General features: G+C 42.3%; 1 protein-coding gene across 4 annotated transcripts in view; it reads left to right on the forward strand.

Annotated features, from left to right (window-relative positions):
• The window catches only part of MAPT (microtubule associated protein tau), a 755,319-nt gene that overhangs the window by 281,846 nt on the left and 452,333 nt on the right, over positions 1–21,140 (forward strand). For 2 of the 4 annotated variants that reach the window (XM_069238040.1, XM_069238043.1), the window contains exons 5-6: positions 12,963–13,028; positions 15,143–15,208. In XM_069238040.1, coding sequence (XP_069094141.1) covers positions 12,963–13,028; positions 15,143–15,208 — 132 coding nt within the window. The remainder of the gene's footprint in view (positions 1–12,962; positions 13,029–15,142; positions 15,209–21,140) is intronic. The other 2 variants (XM_069238041.1, XM_069238042.1) reach the window with 1 other exon arrangement.

Below are 21,140 nucleotides of genomic sequence, written 5' to 3' on the forward strand. Positions count from 1 at the left end.
TGCTGTTGTGGGGACTACACTCCCCATATTACTCCTGGTCTTTTGGAATGTGGTTGGTGGAGTGGGGCCACACCTCTGAAAGTGCCACTTAAGAGGTCTTCATATCATCCTGCATGGAATCCACCTGGGCCAAGGACAGGTCCAACCTCAGCCCTTCACAGATTGGAAGAGGCTGAGTTGGTCCCACCTCTTTTCTGCAACCCGACATTTAATTTAACAGCAGTATGGGGAAAAGAAAAGCTACACCGTCACTTGTTATGACAAGTAAGGGTGAGAAGCAGAAGTTTTCCTCCTTGTTGTTGGATGACATCCTGGCTAAAGCTATTGGGTCCGCAAATGAGGGATTTGCTAGCATGGAGCTGCAGTTAAATTATACTTTTAATGCTATTAGCAATCCAGATGGGCCTGAGGTGACTAATTGAAGTGAAAGTGGAAAGGCAATGGTATCAGATTTATTTTGTCCTGTGCTATCCAATGAAGGTTTGTTCCCCAGTGTCCTTTTTAGTTTATCTTGGATACTTTAGTTTCCTCAATTTATTTTTCCCACTGTTTAGGAATTTAGATGAGAGACCACAAAAAATTGACCCTAATGTGGCTTTTTGAAATAAAAGAACTTCTTCACTGGCCCTTTTACTATAAAACATTGTATTGATAAAGGGGTCTATTCACAAATTTCATTTTATACTACTATAACAGTATTACAAACTTACTACAAAAGGTTATTCACAAACTTCCCTCTCTCCTATATTTTTCTTTAAGGAGCTCTTTTCCCTGACTGCAGAGTTTCCACTAACATAAGTATATGTTTTAGTAGTAAATGTGGGAGGGACAGTCGAGAGTGGCTGGAAAATGGGGAATATTTATGAGTAAAGGAGAGGATATAAGGGAGGGATTTAAGGAGGGTTGTACACCCTCCCACAAAAGAGTAAGCCCTTTGATGTTTACAATTTCCCCTTCTAGCACAGCCCAAAGGGCCCATAAATAATAATAAATTACTCCAGCTCAGGAATGAATAACTATAGCACCACCCAATGGCGAGTCACTGGTACTGCAACACCCTTCCATAGAAATCATGGAGCTAGGGACTTAAAAAAGAACGTGAAAAGAAATAATGGTACATTAAATTATCTAGCATAGTTAAAAATATAAATAAACATAATGCTTAAAAAATAATACATATTTATTATTTGAATATAAAATATTTCAACAATTTGTTTTTTAAATTAAAGCTAATGTAGCATTAATGGTTATCAAAAAAACGTAAGTTACTTTTCATTAATTCTTTATGCCATTTTTAATATAATTATTGGATTATAAAAAACATCTTTTCACTTAAGTTAGGATTTTTTAAATGTATTTTCTCCAGGAAATAATTTAAATTTCATATTTTTTAATTAATTAAAGATTTAGTTGAACATAAGTTAGTAGTGCTTCAGCATTTTTGTCTTTTGTTCTACTTTTGAAGAAAATATATATAATTAGTTTACATTATTAATATTTAATATAAACATTTTTTTCATTTTTTCTCATTTCTTCTAGTTGAACATTTTTGCCTTTGCCTATACTTTACCATGGGGAGGCTCAGCAGTTGTTGTGGAATCTTCGCATAATAAAGTATAGGGAGGAATTTAAAAGTTTATTATACTTGGATTACATTTTTGCCTCCCTGAATTTATGGAGGCTTCTTACATTCTGCTATATTTTACCAAGTCGTTGTAATGATAATAAGGCCTTAGTAGCAGGGTTTTCTGGTTTTGTTTTCATTACACGTGTTTCATCTCACCATTTGTTTGCATTACTAACAGGTTAGGAATTGGTTGGAATTTGATCAGTTTTGAGAATTTCACAATTGATCTCTTTAATAACAGTTTTTTATGACGTACTGTACTTAACTGTGGCATTGATTATCATAACTTACTCATAGACTTTCATAGGGTTTCAGTAAGAGAATGTTGGCGCTATTTTTGATAGTCAGACATGATAGAAATAAAGCGTCTATTGCAGAGTCGGGACAGAATAGATGAAGAAATATGTCCCTAAAGTTAAGATTTAAAACAGCATTTCAAATAGCAATGGATAAGAATTAGCCTTTACTCAGAGGTTTGAGATCAGTACTTTTGAAAACCATGAAGGTTTATTAAAACATCAAAGTGCACTGCAGAAGGCATACAGATACTAAGCCTCAATATAAACTAGGTGTATAGTATTCCAGCCATAAGCCTAAAACTCAGAAATCATTCAAAATAGATGCAGCGTGAGTAAAATATGGAAAATAGCCTACGTCCAGAATATGTATCAAATCAGTAGAAATGTGGGCAGGGAAAATCTTTTCGCTCGCCCAAAAAACACATATTTTTATTGAGTGATTCCCCATATAAAGCAACGGAAATCACACAGTAAGCATAGGGTGACCAAATGTATCAACATATCATCAAATCATAATACAGAATTATAAAATGTCATATAATACCACTACCATCCCCCCAAATGTGTAATAACGAGTCTCCTTTGATATAATGTCATCAGTCGTATTAGCACAAATCTGGTTACATAAGCAATAAAAGTCTTGTGAATGAAAAGACGTAGAGTAACAGAGCAGGAAGAGGCCTTGGAGAGCAACCATTTAACTGAGGAACATCTTCTGAGGCTCTATAAGAATAGCATGTCAACACAAGGCATTAGTGCATGTGTTACTGTCTGTGGTGTCAATGATAAATTAAATAATTTCTCAAAGAAAGATGGAATTGAGATCTTATCAAGGACTAGTTTGGCCTGTGTCACGAAAACACACTTCTGTACATTACAGAATTGTTGTTTGAATTGCAGAATGTTCATATTACTGCTCAGATATTCTTGAAACCAACAATTAATTCAACAAACCCCCATCGGATGATTCTAACCATCATCAATGTCCCTCTGCAACATTTCTATAATGGTCTATTAGCTGCAGGGGTCCACTTTCATTATTCCATTATCTAATTCCATTGCCTCTGGCACTGCTCCGATTGTCTCTTGCCTTAGTGTTTTTCAGTACAGTCTTTTGTTTGTGCTTAGCGGTTTTGAACAAATTTTCTTGTCTTCTTCTTTTGTTCCTCTTCTTGTTCTTTTTGTTTGTGATATGCTTTTGTTATGTTTCCTTGATTTTAATTAGGGCTTCCTTCAAACACCCCCCGCCCCCGCCACGATCCCCACCAACCACATCCCGCCGTCACGGGATCTTCAAGATCTTCACCACCCTCATGGATCCATGCAACAACTCAAGCTTGAGACTGTGAATCCGTTGTTGCTGTCACCACTTCTTCATCTGTAGTCTTTATTCTCTTTGTGTGAGATGCATTGATCCACTGTGGGATACTAATACACTTCAAGGTAGTGAAGAAGGTGAGGAGGCGGTCACTATAACTCCTCTCTGTTGTCACTGCATGTAGCTTACTGCAACTGATCCCCGAGAGAGGAGGTAATAGCCGGAGGGAGGTAGAGGCTGGCTGTTGGGATAGGACAAAAACTCTGGAGAGTAATTCAGAGAGGATGAAGGAGCAGTGAGAAACGAGCTTCAGGAACAGGGAGTGACAAAGCGGAGTAACTAACTGGTATCTCCAGACCAGTGGTCTGACAGCGGGAGAGTCATGCTAGAGAGCACACAACATTGAGAGAGATTGAGGGCTGCATGGCGAGAGACATTGAGTGGGCGCAAAAGAAGATCTTGGAGAGAGAGAAAGAAATAGTAGACTGCAGAGGAGGCTGAGGCGGATCTGCAGCGCATGAGAATAAAGAATGGGGAGACTGAGAACTGCAGTGCTGGGTTGTGGGAGGTGCTGAAGATAAGGTGTTTGTGAGCGACGTGAAAGTGGTGTGAAAGGGCGCACAGCACTGTACAGGCGTAAGGCTGTAAACTGGTTAGGTAGCTGGTGTACGCAAGGGCAGTGAGGTGCAGACCAGGTTATATCAATGCCTTCAATGCACATACAAGCCTCCTACACTATAGGAGACTGCTTCCTACTGGCGGTGACGGTGCACTGGGCATGCAGCGCAGAGGAGGAAGCTTTGCCCTAGTCACATAACAGACTCCTTGGTCGGGGCACGCCCTTTTGTTTTTCGCACTGCATCATGACCGTTCATGTCCCGGGGAGCAGCCAATTTACATATTGATTACTATATTTTTTTACCGGAGTCCAGCATTGATATTAGCTTGCACCTTAAACACTCTGTCCACATATAAGTTCTGGTTCTTGGTGGGCAGCTCTTTCCTTACAAGTTGAATATAAATCCCCGCCTCTCATATTTTTATTGTGTTTTGACATAAACAATAAATACAACAATATAGACTCCACACTTTAAGTTGGACGCTAAGCAGTTGATGCGCTCCGGTGTATGACGAGTGGCACGATAGCACATAGGGTATGTTTTCAAGACGTGGGTTTGAATACTCTACGTGTGATTTGTTGTGGTTGGACCTGTTTTCTCTCACTCATAGATTGTTTAACGAATGCCAGCGTTTCTTTAACACTTTCCGCTTTTTATTTACCTAATTTATGTTTTCCATATGCGTTAGTGTATTAGTAGTGGTATTACTTTTCTGAGTCAGCGTGCTATTTGATGACCCTTGTTTTTGTAATCAGAACACATACAATCACATTGTATCTATGAGTACGTGTATAAATACACATTGTGAAACAACGTACAGTGCCAAACCTCACATCTAGTATTCGTGCACTTCATTCTCTTACCCGTTCAAAAATATTTTGCCAAATCCACTGTATCCTTTCTATGCTTGTTTTAGTCAAAAGTACGTCCCTGCATACACCGGTACTGGTCCATATTTGACCCATATCCCTCAGCGGCTACTATTGTGTACAGGAAGCTGACTTCTTGACACATCAGGCTAAAATTGAGTGATTTGAGTGAAAAAATCTAATGTCAAGGACTAATGATCATGCTAATATTTCAGGATCCTCTTACTATGAGTTGTTTTCACAGAAAGCGTTGGTTTGTGATCGAGAGTGGCTTGACATGCGTACACATGGGAATATTTCTTGGCGTGACTGGAAGAACATTGTCGATTTGCTTGGTGCTGTCTACCAGATGCCTGATGTTCTCTATCTCACTGACAAAAACATTGATCTTGCATTTGTGGTGTAAGTAGGGATTAATTGAGCCAGGGACTGGGTTGACGGCAAGGTGGACTTGATGACACCTTTTCCTTTGTTGCAGTCTTCTGTGATGCTGGCGTTGTTGCTTTATGTGTGCGGTGTTCTCTAAGAGAAGAGAGAAGATTTGGTGATCTGGTTTTGTACCATCCTTTCCATATGGGCTATGTGCCGCCAGTGATTTCTTCATTGCATCAGGTAATGATGTTTGCGTCCAGTCCATGTTGACATTCCATAGTGACAGTGACTAAGTAAATCTGTGTCATGCTGTAGTGGTGTTCTTGTGATATGACGTTTTTTGTGTGTTTTAACTAGTTGTAATGAGCAGGTTTAGGGCGCTCTTCTAGAGCGCGTGGCATGTACGATTGGAGGTCGGTATAACATAATGGTTTGAGCTTTAAGGTGCCCTTTGGGTATGGCGGGTCAGTGAAAACCTGGATATGACCAAGCCAAATACACTACTTTGTGTGAGTTGCTTTGTGGATGCTCACAATGTTGGTGCATGGATTCCTGTGACAATGAATAGCTGCAGAGGTGAGGAAGTTGCTGATTTCTAAGGCACAGGTTTGTTGGATCCTTGTGTTGTTTTAAAAAAAAATAGATTTGGGGAAATGTGGCTTTGTGGAAGTCAGAGGGAAAAGGAGAAAGCTCAGAGCACTGCAAAGGTGGGAATTGTGTTTTCGTGGAGATGTGTGCTTCTATACTCTTTTAGAAATAGTTTTTGTGCAGAGAGTGCTGACTACTTTTTCCCAAAACGTCCCTGTAATCAGGTGGCAACATGGGTCTCACTATCCGACGGATTTAATACATTCTTCAAATCAAATCTTGTAAATGTGTCACTTTCCTTGGTATTTCTTCATAACATTTTATATAAGATACTTATGAATCCCTGTTTTCTTTTTTAAATCATAATGAGCAAATGTTATCCTAGCTATTTAATGGCAAGCATTTCACTATTGAAAAATTGAGGAAAGATAAATGAATGTTAGAAAAGTACACTTATTAATTAACATCAAATATTACAAACCTTGAAAGTCTGTATTTATACAATATAACTTTAGTTCTCGTATTATTATACCCAGTATTATATTCCTTGCACATATATTCACTTACTATGTATTTACATATCTGTTTATTTATTACTCTAGTTCTACTGTACTAGAGCAAAAAAAAAAAAAAAAAGGAAATAAAATAAAATTAAATAATAAATTAAAATTTGCTCTCTCGTTAGCTTTACTCTGTCTCCCCATCACCCTATGTGTCTATCGATCTATATTCCATCCCCACTCTGACTCATCCCAAACCCATTTTACTACTTTGATCTCCAAAATAACCCTACCTAAGCTCTTTCCTTCACTACCGCTCCTGGCTCACCCCACATCTCAGTTTACTATTATAATCTCCCAAACAACCCCACTAAATGCTCCCTGATTTATCTCACCTTTGACTCATCCAAAACCCATTCTGCTACCATAATCTCTCTAACCCCTTTCCACATGCTCCTCCCTCTCTCCTTTACTCATCCCAAGTCTCATCCCAATTAACACTACTGGATTCTTCCCTCCTCTATCCCTCCATTACTCTAGTCAATCCAACTAACAAACTTACATATCCTCCGCTCAAAATAACTCATACTAATACTCTACTCCTATTTCTCTATACTAATCGACCATTAATTCCTCTTGGGTTCCAGAGTAGCGTGCTACTCGCCGCTAAGCGATTCAACGCCTCGTCAGGGGTAGTAAGCGCTATATAAATACATTTACAATACAATAGTCACAAGAATCACTTGGTGGGGGCCTTTCCACCTTGGTTCTAAACAGATTATGAACTTGATTCTTCACCAACACCCAATCACTAGATTGGAGTGTATGGTGTCACCAAATTTATCTGACGAGAGACAAATCACACAACATCAGCTAGACCTTTGCAGTAATCAAACAAAGTCTGATCCTTTTTGACACAAGTGCCGCTAAGGCACTGCAAGGGATTGTCATAATCCTCGCCAAGAACACTCAGCGTCTAGAAAGGTCAGTCCGTCTAGCCCAAGTGCTTCTAATTCTCATCAACACAAATAGAAGTGCTTCTACCATTTCAAGGAAGATGTGGCACACAATTGAGCCAGTTTGGACTTTACAGTGCCATTCATCTGTTCAGCCAACTTTACAGTTCCATTCATCCGTTCAGTCAATCCTGATGCTTCTGGTCTGTAATTGCAGTGGAACTTTCTGCTGAATCTGTAAAGCTGTGCACAAAATTTAAGGATCTCTTTATTATATAGGGTTCCTTCATGCATACAAATAAAGGTAGGCATACTGAATCTAGGGATCAATTCCCTCAGTAATAGTTTGCCACTGTCATGCTGTCACATCTCCTAGTTGGATAGGCCTTGCTAGAAATTGGGTTGCTGGCTGACTAGGTTGTGAGCCCTGGTCAACCAACAGCCACAATCCCTTGCAGGATCAGCCACAGAAAGTCACAAAATCAACTGGTGTTTAACCCTGGGTAGCTTGGCACAAAAAGCATCCAGGCATAAGTTTGAGGCAATGTATAAAGTATTTATGCAGCACACAAACAGTAATAAAGTGAAAATGCAACACAGGAAAAATCCCAAATCAATTTAGAAAAATGGAGTACATTGTTAATAAAGTATTTGACACCAAAATGGCAAAATCCAATCAGGAGAACCAGAGTTATGACTTTCTAAAGTTTTAAGTGAAATCTAGTACCTGTGGACATCTAGTCGCTCTAGACCAGATCAAAGTCGAAAGTTAAGGCTGACCACAATAGAGAGCCTTCTGGACACAAGAAGTGGATTGGACTCGGTCAGCTCTTACCTATGGACTTAAAAAAAGTCTTGAAGAAAAATGTCTGAGAATGTACAGGTCAGCTGGACAAGGCTGCCAGAGGTGTCCGAGGAGGGAGTGTTGTTGCCGGATGACCATGGGTCGAAGCCACAGTCAAAAGTTCTATGTTCAGACTTCGTCACGGAAATGGAAGTCAACAAATTCCAGTGAGATGAAGCAACGGTGTAGCCAAAGTCAGTTCCATGAGGTCAGATACCCCTTTTGCAAAGGACATTTAGCAGACAGCATGATATTGTTTGGGCAATTAATTCTGCTATTTGTATTCTACGAGTATGATACTTCAACAATGCCTGAAATAAAACAGATAGAATATGCTGCTCTCAGTAGTCCGTGATGGTCTCATAGACAAGAACCAAGCTCGAAAAGTGTTAAATCAGCCACTTCAAGTGGAGTATCTTTTATGTCTGTGTTTGGTACAAAGTTCAGTCACATCACATCTATATAGTCATAGTCACAATCCTTATAGTTTCATCTTTGTTGGAAATCGGCAGCTGCGCTGCAGGATACAATGTATTGTACCTCAGGGATGTGAAATTTCTATATCCTGACTCCCAGGACATATTGTTTGGGGTCATGGACAACAAGTTTTCATGTTGTCCTTGGGAAAACTAGGCCCAACCTCCTGCAGCACAAACTGTTTGGCTGACAGTTTACAGTGCCACATTATGGATCTGGGAAGTGCATTGTTTGCAGTTAAGATAATACTTATATCAGTATGTTAATGCTGTTCAAACTTGTATTTACGGTTCAGTAATGCAAAGCCTTTATTATCAAGTTGAGCTCTCTAAGGAAATGTTGTAAGCTTGGACTGCCCTCCTTACAGTGGTCGTAGTATAGAAATGTGTCCACACATTAGCAAAGTTTAACAATATTAGGATACCTAGAATGCTCCCAGAAGGCTTTCTGATTAAATGCAAATATTTTGCAGAAGCTTCAAAGTAAGATTGATGATTCTTTGCTTTCAAAATAAAATGTTCACAAAAATGCAACTAGGAAAAATGTTTTGCTAAACTGTGACATTTTAGGTACCATTTCTTTGAAGCATCTTTTAGTAAAATATTTTGATACATGCTTGTAGTTCCAAAAAATATTCATAGTGGAAAATCACTGCACAAAGTTGCAATATGATTATGGGAAACCTGAAAATAAACAAAGATTGGCAAAGCCAGTAGGTCTGATATTCATGGTCACTCTTTTGGTTTTGTCAATGTGTGTCTTATTTTGACACAGACTTTGTAAAATATCATTGTTGTGAGAAATCCTGGCCCGCCCTTTTATAAAAAACATTGGCAGGAAGCAAAAATATGTTTTTGTCTACAAACGTACACATTGCACCAGTAGTCACTGGCACTGAACAAAACTATTTTGTGTGCCAGTATGCTACTTGTGAAAGATCAGAATGCTGTCACTCATAGTGAAGGCAGCCGATAGATTTTGCATGGTGAGAAGGGTGATGGTTGGACCTGTTCATGACAGCTGGCCCCCGGCTGGCCATGCAAGGCCTGCCAGCTGCTCTCTGCAGTGCTACCACCCTGTGCTGCCTGTATTTCTGAGGCTGAGGACTGGTTGGTGAGTGGTCTACTGGCTCAGGGCGGTCCGATCAGTGCATGGGGCAGTAGCACTTTGAGGAATACACAGAATAGGTATTTAAGGTAGAGCTCCTGAGTCAGCTCACCTGTCTGTCAGGTTTGATCTCTCAGTATGCTGCCATCGACAGGGCACTGTGTTGCAGACTTAACCCTCTGTTGGCTTGAATGCATAGCCTGCAAAGGTTGTGCTTGAGGTGTTTTTTTTTATGTGTTGACATGTTCAGGACAGACTCAAAGTCCCAGCAGCAATAGCTCACCTCTTCTTTATCAGATGTTACCCTTAGGCTGCTTCTGATTGACCGATGTGTGAGTGAAAGGTGAATAGTGTGCAAGTGTGTAGAGTGGGTGAATAGTGTGCATGTCTGTAGTGTTGGCTGTGTTTAAGTGCAAGGGGAAGAGATTGGTGTCTGGTGTATGAGTGGAAGGTGAGTGAAGTGTGATTGTGGGTGAGTGCAAGGTGATTCGGCGAGTGCAGAGTGAGCACTGTGTGGGCAAGATATGCAGTATGTCAGTTTACATGATGAGCAGTGTGTGTAGAGTTCGGGTTTGTGTAAGGTGATCAGTGTGTGCAGAATGAGCGATGGGTGAGTGCAAGGTGAGTGGAGTTTTATAGGTGAGTATAGGGTGAGATGTGTGTGAGTACAGGGTGAGAGGTGTGTGGTCATGCCAGATGAGCTGTAATTGAGTGAGTGAACAGTGTGTGAGTGCAGGGTGAGTAGTGGAGAATGCAGGGCAATGGGTGCATGAATACATGTCCACTTACATGCAAATGTAGGGTAGGTGGATGAAAGCAGGAAGAGAGGTTTGCAAGTGCAATGGAGGGTAAGTTTTTGACTGCAGGATGAATGGTGCATGTACATGGTGAGCTCTGTCTGTGTATAGAGGGTAATAGTGTGAATATGCAGGGTTAGTAATGTGAGAATATGGAGGAAGAGCAGTGTGTGAATGTGAAGGGTGAGAGGTGTGTGGGTGCGAAGGATGAGCAGTGTGAGAGTGGTGGGTAAGTGCTGGGTGAGTACTGTGTGAGTGCACAGATGAAAGGTGTTGAGTGAACAGGTTGAGAGATGAATGAGTACACACGGTGCACAATGATTGAGTGCATGATGAGAGGTATGTGATTGTTCATGGTGTATTGGGTGTGGACAAGTTGAGTGGGTGTGCAGTGTGAGAATTGTGTGTGCAGTGTGAAGTGTGTGTGTAAAGTGCAGGATGAACAGTATAAATGTGCTGGGTGAGTGATGTGTGAGTGTGCAGGATGGGTGGTGAGTGGGTGCAGGGCGAGAGGTATGTTTGTGCGTAGGTGAACAGTTGGTGAGCACAGGGAGAGAGGTGTGAGTATGCAGGACAGAGATACATGAGTGCTGGCAAAATGGTGTTGGAGGGCAGGGTATGTAGTGGGTGAAGGCAGAGTGAGCAGTTAGTCAAAAGTGTTTGATTGCAAGATAAGCGGTGTCTGTATTAATGCAGGAGAGAGGTGTGTCTGCAGAATGAGTGGCATGCTTTTGTGGGTGCAGTATAGTATAGCCAAACCTGTTGTCATTGCCACTGCTTGTTTTAACGAACGTTGGAAGCGTTGGCCAGAGGGTGTTCATTCATTTTCACTTTTTATTTTTCCAGATTTAACTTTTTCAAAAGATCGCAAACTCTATTGGATAGGGAGATTTTTCTCTTTTTGCTCATTTAGGGTTCACTCTTACAGAATGTGATGACTACTTCCCTGTTTGTTGAAAAATAAAAATGAAGAAGCCATAAGGGGACAGGGTGAGACTTACCTAACTCCTGACTGAGGAGAGTAGGTGACACAAATAGAACCTCTCTGTGCTTAAACCTCTCCACCCCTCCCAGTTGGGTTTAAGATCTCAGCCGCAAAAATTTAATTTTGCTGTGTAGTTTGGGGAACTTCAGGGCTAGATTTATGATCTTTGTAACACTGAATTAAATTCAAATATACTTTAAAAAGTTGAACTAAATTGATTTAATTGAATATTATTTCTTGTGGGGTTCTGTTTTGAGTCTCAGAATCCATTATTTTCTTTGTGAGGATGCTGCACTGTCAGTGGTTGGCCATGCGTAGAGCAGCTTACTCTTGCTCATTTTGGCTGTAGTAACTTACTCCAGTAAATTTGGCTCCACACCCTTTTTCTGGGGGTGAAGACATAAAAGTATAAGAGTATATTTGCACATGGAACTCACTCACAGATGTAAGTTAGCTTTATGAATAGCCCCACTAAGATAGTTTTTTTCTGTGTAAAACTGAACTACCTTTCTGTTTTTTTTATATTTAATCTGTCTTGCAAAAGAGGCATATCAGTTTTCAGAATCTGCCATTATATATGTTTTCGAGTTTAATTGGATATCTACTTATATACAAATTATGCAAACTCCAGATTGTCATACATAAGATTGTGACCCTACTCAAAGGCAGGCGGATTCAATAAGTTCAGTGGATATTTTCACGATGAAGAGCGAGTAGTTGAAGAAATTAATTTTTTCATTTTTGTTTCACTGCTTACTTTTTACTGAGGTTAAGGCTGTGACTGCAGAACTCCACCAAGATGTGTAGAGGTGCTGTCATATGGCACTCTCATTACAGGTTCTAAAACAGATATGATTTGATTCTAATGTTCAATCTTAGGCAGAAGACAGACAACCCTCAATGCCTGGTTTGTTAGTTCCCACATTGTTTCTTCAAAGTCCCTACTCCCATTAGAACCTGCTTCTTAGTCTCCTCTTTATGTGGGTTGAAAATCTGAGATAACCCCAGTCATAAAAAGAAAACATCTACTTATCTTAAACAGCAGTTTTATTTTATCATGGTCAGCTTATCCAGCATCCTTACAATTGGTTATGTAAAGTTAATTTTAAGCGAAAATAAAAAGATGCAGTCAGGATTTCAAATGAAGCTTCTGTCTCATGATGACATTCTAGGATTTCCACTTACAGAACACTTTAGAGAGTTTTATAGACATAGAGATCGATTTTCAAGGGTAGAACTCAATATATTACTTTTTTATTATAAGTATGTAGTGTTCCTTCATTCCACCCACATACCACAACTCCCGCCTCTACAACTCCCCTTTGCCCCAAAACTGCAGGAAAGAATTTAAATATGAGGAAGAGACATTTGATGAAGAACTTTTGCTACAGGTAAGTATCAGGTTCATGTGACGTGTGAGAGAATTTTCATTTATTTTTATTCGAAATTGCATGTAATTAAGGCCTGTAAAGAGTAAATTAAACATGTATTCTGAGGACCATTCCTTTAAACTAATTCTGCATATCACTGTTATTTTAGCAAGAAAGATATGATTGTAGCAATGCTAACTAAGTATTTTTTCCTCTCTGGATAATCAAACCAGTTAGGGAAGCTGGTGTTGGTGACACTCTAGAATATGAGGACCATGTTGCAGGAGATACTGCCCAAGGTCAGTAATATATTTTGTATGGATTGACAGAAGTTAGTATGGGAACAATTTTACTTTCTTAAGAATTGAGATTAATGCTTTTTTTAAATATATTTTTAATTGTACAAGCAAATATAGTGATGTGAGCCTCCTACTTTTTGGGTTGAAAGACAAGAGCCTGCTAACCATAGGAATAATATTTAAAACTCCAAATTATGACGCCTAACAGATGTTATGAGTTTTACATAACACAATTTAGATTAGATTTGATCCAGCATTACGGCCATTAAGACATTATTTGTCCATAATTGTATCTTTTGTAACTTATCAAAATGTAATAGTGAATGTTGATATTTTCTTTGGCCTTGAATCGTCACTTAGTCTTGTACTGTATATGAATATCTCTATACCCTTTGGTCTCTGATAAGCCTCACACATATATCTGAAATCTGCTTTCTCAGATAATGATATTGACCTTTTCTTTTTGTTCTTAAATCTCATTGAACTGTTTTTTCATTAGAGTAAGAAATACTGTTGCAAGTAGTTTTAACATTTTAGATTCTTTTATTTAATCTACAAGCAAAAGAAAGTGATACTGGTTAATTTTATGAATGCATAAGCCAGGAATTACACTTATTACCCTTTGTTGACTAGGTAAGCAAGCCAAACATTCCCAGATTGGGTTTGAAGGCAGCAATATGTTTGAGAGTTTGCACACATTTAACTTTAAAAAAACAGTGTTTTGCATTGCACTGAAGGTATTTCATATAGAAGAGTTTGGCTGTCATTATGAACAGGGCGGTAAACACCGCTGACCGCTGCGACGACGGTGAACAGAAGACTGCCATTGGCGGTGAACAGAAACCCGCCATATAATGAACCAAAAACCAGATTCCGTAAAAAATCACCAGTCTCTGCCAGGACCCTGTTGGAGGAAATGCTAGACCTCCCACCCCACCACCGCCGAGCACACCCACATCCCACCCTCCAAATAATGATGCACAAATCACCTTGGCGGTCAGTGGAAGCCGAACGACCATTGGCAGTGCAGACCGCCACGGGCGGCAAGTGGACCCAACAGTAAGAAGTGCACACATTGGATAAGTTAGAAACCCACACACCTGACACACATCTACAACACCATAAAAACACTCATAGACACACCCCACAATCCTTTGCAACAAAAGTAGGCCAACGAAGACAGAGAACACCAGAAGCAGACACCGAACGCAACAATACACAAGACTCACACTGAACCTCAGAAGAGCACCCTCACCGCAATTCCACCCCCGACACCATTCACCACACTCACCTTGTCACCCCCCAAACATCCACGTTTCACAGAAAGGGAGCTAAGGATCATGGTGGACGAGATCCTGAAGGTGGAGCCACAACTATTCGGGGCTCAGGTGCAGAAGACAGACAACCCTCAATGCCTGGTTTGTTAGTTCCCACATTGTTTCTTCAAAGTCCCTACTCCCATTAGAACCTGCTTCTTAGTCTCCTCTTTATGTGGGTTGAAAATCTGAGATAACCCCAGTCATAAAAAGAAAACATCTACTTATCTTAAACAGCAGTTTTATTTTATCATGGTCAGCTTATCCAGCATCCTTACAATTGGTTATGTAAAGTTAATTTTAAGCGAAAATAAAAAGATGCAGTCAGGATTTCAAATGAAGCTTCTGTCTCATGATGACATTCTAGGATTTCCACTTACAGAACACTTTAGAGAGTTTTATAGACATAGAGATCGATTTTCAAGGGTAGAACTCAATATATTACTTTTTTATTATAAGTATGTAGTGTTCCTTCATTCCACCCACATACCACAACTCCCGCCTCTACAACTCCCCTTTGCCCCAAAACTGCAGGAAAGAATTTAAATATGAGGAAGAGACATTTGATGAAGAACTTTTGCTACAGGTAAGTATCAGGTTCATGTGACGTGTGAGAGAATTTTCATTTATTTTTATTCGAAATTGCATGTAATTAAGGCCTGTAAAGAGTAAATTAAACATGTATTCTGAGGACCATTCCTTTAAACTAATTCTGCATATCACTGTTATTTTAGCAAGAAAGATATGATTGTAGCAATGCTAACTAAGTATTTTTTCCTCTCTGGATAATCAAACCAGTTAGGGAAGCTGGTGTTGGTGACACTCTAGAATATGAGGACCATGTTGCAGGAGATACTGCCCAAGGTCAGTAATATATTTTGTATGGATTGACAGAAGTTAGTATGGGAACAATTTTACTTTCTTAAGAATTGAGATTAATGCTTTTTTTAAATATATTTTTAATTGTACAAGCAAATATAGTGATGTGAGCCTCCTACTTTTTGGGTTGAAAGACAAGAGCCTGCTAACCATAGGAATAATATTTAAAACTCCAAATTATGACGCCTAACAGATGTTATGAGTTTTACATAACACAATTTAGATTAGATTTGATCCAGCATTACGGCCATTAAGACATTATTTGTCCATAATTGTATCTTTTGTAACTTATCAAAATGTAATAGTGAATGTTGATATTTTCTTTGGCCTTGAATCGTCACTTAGTCTTGTACTGTATATGAATATCTCTATACCCTTTGGTCTCTGATAAGCCTCACACATATATCTGAAATCTGCTTTCTCAGATAATGATATTGACCTTTTCTTTTTGTTCTTAAATCTCATTGAACTGTTTTTTCATTAGAGTAAGAAATACTGTTGCAAGTAGTTTTAACATTTTAGATTCTTTTATTTAATCTACAAGCAAAAGAAAGTGATACTGGTTAATTTTATGAATGCATAAGCCAGGAATTACACTTATTACCCTTTGTTGACTAGGTAAGCAAGCCAAACATTCCCAGATTGGGTTTGAAGGCAGCAATATGTTTGAGAGTTTGCACACATTTAACTTTAAAAAAACAGTGTTTTGCATTGCACTGAAGGTATTTCATATAGAAGAGTTTGGCTGTCATTATGAACAGGGCGGTAAACACCGCTGACCGCTGCGACGACGGTGAACAGAAGACTGCCATTGGCGGTGAACAGAAACCCGCCATATAATGAACCAAAAACCAGATTCCGTAAAAAATCACCAGTCTCTGCCAGGACCCTGTTGGAGGAAATGCTAGACCTCCCACCCCACCACCGCCGAGCACACCCACATCCCACCCTCCAAATAATGATGCACAAATCACCTTGGCGGTCAGTGGAAGCCGAACGACCATTGGCAGTGCAGACCGCCACGGGCGGCAAGTGGACCCAACAGTAAGAAGTGCACACATTGGATAAGTTAGAAACCCACACACCTGACACACATCTACAACACCATAAAAACACTCATAGACACACCCCACAATCCTTTGCAACAAAAGTAGGCCAACGAAGACAGAGAACACCAGAAGCAGACACCGAACGCAACAATACACAAGACTCACACTGAACCTCAGAAGAGCACCCTCACCGCAATTCCACCCCCGACACCATTCACCACACTCACCTTGTCACCCCCCAAACATCCACGTTTCACAGAAAGGGAGCTAAGGATCATGGTGGACGAGATCCTGAAGGTGGAGCCACAACTATTCGGGGCTCAGGTGCAGCACACACCCATCGCCTGGAAGGTGGAGCTATGGCAGACCATTGTCAACAGGGTCAATGCAGTGGGACACCATCCATGCACCAGGGTCGACATCCGCAAGAGATGGAACGACCTGCGGGGAAAGGTCAGGGCCATGGCATCCAGGCACCACATTACAGTCCAGAAGACTGGGGGAGGACCTCCACTAACACCACCCGACTACACTGACTGGGAGGAAAAGGTACTGGCCATCCTGTACCCTGAGGGACTCACTGGAGGAATGGACTCGGGTAAGTCGTCTACATTTACCCCATATCTATCATGCCTGGAATGCATGCACCACCCCACTCCTCCAACACACACCAGGACCAACACCCCACCGCACTGAAACTACCACCCATGCATGCTCACAAACCCACTAACAGGCCCACATTCCTCCCCCTGTGCACAGCCACCCACCCCTGCAATGAAACACAATGGGCTATAACACCCACAGTGCACCTCCACACCATAAGTTAAAAACTATGTTAACCCCACTAAAGCATCCTGCATGTTCCCAAAGTGTACAAGCTGCACAGGCACCACCACCCATGCCATCCTGACGGGCAGGACAAGGAGTGCCAGTGCACCCCCGGGAGACAGAGGCACCTCACAGGCCACTGGGGATGGAATCCTGGACACTGATGAGCAGGCTGTCCCCTCACACAGTCCTGGACTGTCACCATCCAGCAGCCCCACCCAGGATACCACTGACACCCCTACCAACCAGGCAAGAACAGCAGCCCAGGGCAACCGTCCACACACCTGTGTATCCAGGCCACAGACTGGTGGAACACAAGTACAGAGGCCATAGTCAACCCCTACCAACAGGCAGGAAGACGATGGCCCCAGTACAAGTGGCACCGCCAGACCTGTGCGGGGACACAGGCACAGGGGGCTAGGCCCAGTGGGAGGGCATCACTGGCCCAGGGGGGAGGCCACAGGATGGATGCTGCAGCCCAGGACGTGATCTCTGAGGTCCTGGGAACCTACCAGCATACCCATGACAGATTGGCCTAGATAGTATCCACCCTGGAGCAGAGTCAGAGGATGCAGCAGGAACACCACCAAGAGGCCATGGAGCAGTGGAAAATGCACAACGCCACAATGGCCAGCATAGCAGGTGCGCTGCTGCAGCTTGTACCAACCCAGTCTGAGACCCACACAGTACAGGAAGCCCCCACTACAGCACAGGAGACAGACCGGACAATGACTTCATCAGCAGCAACTTCCCACAAACTACCCTCAGAGGCAACACAAGGAACAACCATTTCATCCCCTACAGGTCAACAACAGGTGCCCAAACGGACCCTCCGGCCAAGGTATGGGACTGGAACACCTGCCAAAAACAAGGCCCCTCAAAGAAGTGACTCTGCACCAATCTGTCCACCAACTATCCCACACAATCAACCACCAAACAGTGCTAACAATAAATAAGAACTCATGTAAGCATTGATGGACCTACCAATACTCACAACAAGGCTGCCACCATGTTGGCATTTAGGATAACCACCCATGACCAGCTGCCATCACTGTAATTTGCAGGATTCAATCCCTGCACCAAATAAAACACATATCACACCTGTAACACTGTCCCCTGTCATAATGTGTGAGCAAAGTGAAGTATGGATGCAACTGGCTGATAACTGCTTTATTTGTACCTGCGTAGCATGAAAGTACACACTCGCCTTACATGTTGTTGTGCCTAAATATGTTGAGAAAAAGAACCACTAAATTGTATTCTGTCCTATGCAGACCTGGACACAGTTGCAATTAGTACATTCACCCCCCCCCCCCAGATGACAAAGCACACTGACAGTATGTTTCACAAACACCAATCTCAGCCCTTAATCCCACATAGTTACTGGAAGTATAGTTGGATAAGATGGGTCCTGGAATTGACATCCTCCCCTTCCTCATCATCACCATCACTCTCATCCCCTCTGAGGAAGCTGGTCTGGATATACAGCACCCTCCACCTCTAAGAGGGGGATAGAATTTCTCACTGCCACATTGTGCAGCATGCAGCAGGCCACCACTATACAACATACCTTTTCAGGCCCATAGGCCAGGGAACCCCCAGAGATATGTAGACAACGAAATCTAGCCTTCAGGAGACTTATTGTGCGCTCTATCACCCTCCTAGTACGTCCATGGACCTCATTGTAATTCCTCTCTGCATCTGTCCCAGGATTCCTCACTGGTGTCAGGAGCCAACGCAAGTTGGAATATCCAGAATCACCTAGAAAAAGGTGCAAAACAGAACTGTAATTGACAAGCCTCAGAGTCAGACAGCCTGGCTGTCTGCTAGGTGACAGTTAGTGACAGAAACACCTACCTGTGATCCACCCTCTGTCCTCTTGTAGTTGTTCCATCTTGTGTGGCACACTACTGTTCCTCAGGACAAAGGAATCATGGACTGAACCGGGGAACATGACATTCACATGTGAGATGTACTGGTCTGCAGTACATACCAATTGAATGTTCATGGAGTGAAAGTTCTTCCTGTTTCTGTACACCTGTTCACTGACTCTTGGGGGGATTATAGGTATGTGGGTGCCATTGATGGCACCTATCGCATGGGGTATGTTGGCAAAGGCATAGAAGTCAGACTTGATGGCAGGGAGCTCAGTACTTTGGGAAACCTCACATAGGACTGCAGGTGTCGTACAAATGCATTCAGAAATCTTGTCAGTATCAAGCTCAACATTGGCTGTGAAAATCCAGCACCCATGCCCACTGTCACTTTAAAAGAGCCAGTGGCCAAGAAATGGAGTGCAGAGAGCACCTGCACTTCAGTAGGGATGGCATGCTGATTACAATTTGCCAGAGTCAGTGCAGAATCCAGTAATGCACAAAGTTCGAGAATAGTTGCACGGGTGAGTCTGTAATTGATTATGATGTGACGCTCCACCACGGTCCGCATAAGCACCAGTGGTCTGTACACCGATGGGGCCCTTCCTCGCCACAGGGGTCTGTACCTAGGAGGAATTTGAAAGGAAGACACATACATCGGCACACATTGTCAGTCATTGAGCACTGATGACTTGATTGTAAGGACTCAAATGCTAAATGTTTTTGACCTAACATCGACTAGACCATAATTATTGCTCAGGGTTTGTCAGGTGTGGTATTGTTAATGGTCACATGCATAGGTGTGTTAGGTGAACATTAGGGCCTGCATTGTGCAGATAGCAGTATTATAAATGCGTAGTTTTTGGTAAAATTTCTGCACTCCAGAACTGTCGTGGTGGAAGTGACCTCATACCACTAGCGGTTGACGTAACAGCGTAAGGCGGTGTTTACCGCCGTGCGCACAGTAATTGGTTAACATGGATGTCAATGGGGAATCCTAGCGTATCATGATCGCCATCGGTGGTGATGGTGCACACTGCCGCGGTACGTACGCAAAGTCATCACCCCAACTTCACTTGACTTCCTGATGTCGTGCAAGCAGGTACTCCACTGAGTGTACTGCTGTGTCCTGCCTCTGGTCATGGAAGTGGCTCGTGTTGCAGGGGAAAGGGCCCCGTCCTTCACCCAGGAGGAATTGGAGAGGCTAGTGGACGTGGTCCTGCCCCTGTACACCAAGCTCTACGGACGGCCAGCGGTACAGGTGAGTCGGGGGATTGTGGGCAATGGTTGTGTGTAATGGATGGTGTTGGCAGTACATATGTGTGCACCTCTGACCCTGGATGGGCCATGGTTCATGACATGCTGCGTGCTTATGCGCTGTTAGTCTGTTTGTACTGTCTGTCCCGTAGTGGACGTATAGCCAGCTGTAAATATTTGCCAAGTGCCTGACTTCTGTGTTACATTTCTGTGTGTCCCTTTTAGGTCAGCGCCCACCAGAAGAGGGCACTTTGGCATGACATCGCCAAGGAGGTGCGGACCTTTGAGGTCTACAAGGGGCGGAGCACCCACTGCAGGAAGAGGTGGAAGACCTGCGACGCTGGGCGCGAAAAATCTGTGAGACCCAGCTGGGGAAGTCCTCCGAACGGGGAAGGGGTGCCCATCGGGCACTGACCCCCCTCATGCTATGCATCCTGGCGGTGGTGTACCCAGACCTGGATGGGCGCTTGAAGGCTGCACAGCAGTCACAAGGGGGTGAGTACACATACCACATTTTTGACCCTTGATGGATGTCTGTGTGTGCTTTCGGGTTTATGCTGCTTAGTTTCAGGGACTCTGACTGATGTCCATCTACATTATGGGCCTCGTAGGGAGTAGGGTTTTTTGTGTCAGGTCTCCTACACGTCGGGTTCTTAGGTTGTTTAGGGAATGGGTGTAGAGTAGGGTTCTGGTTACTAGTCGGGGGCATGGTCATGGGTACAGTGGAAGGTGCTGCCTTTTGGAGGGTCTTCTGGGTGGGTGTATGTATTACCATTATGTTCACTCCATTCAGCTATTTACAAGTGTCTCTCCTGTTTTGTCTCCCCATCCCTGTTCTCTTGTGTTGTTTGTGTACATCAGCATTGGTGAGTGGGGATGCAGCGGCCCACTGATCCTCGGATGCAGAGT

Source organism: Pleurodeles waltl, chromosome 6 (genome assembly GCF_031143425.1).
Source record: "Pleurodeles waltl isolate 20211129_DDA chromosome 6, aPleWal1.hap1.20221129, whole genome shotgun sequence".
NCBI classification, from domain to species: domain Eukaryota; kingdom Metazoa; phylum Chordata; class Amphibia; order Caudata; family Salamandridae; genus Pleurodeles; species Pleurodeles waltl.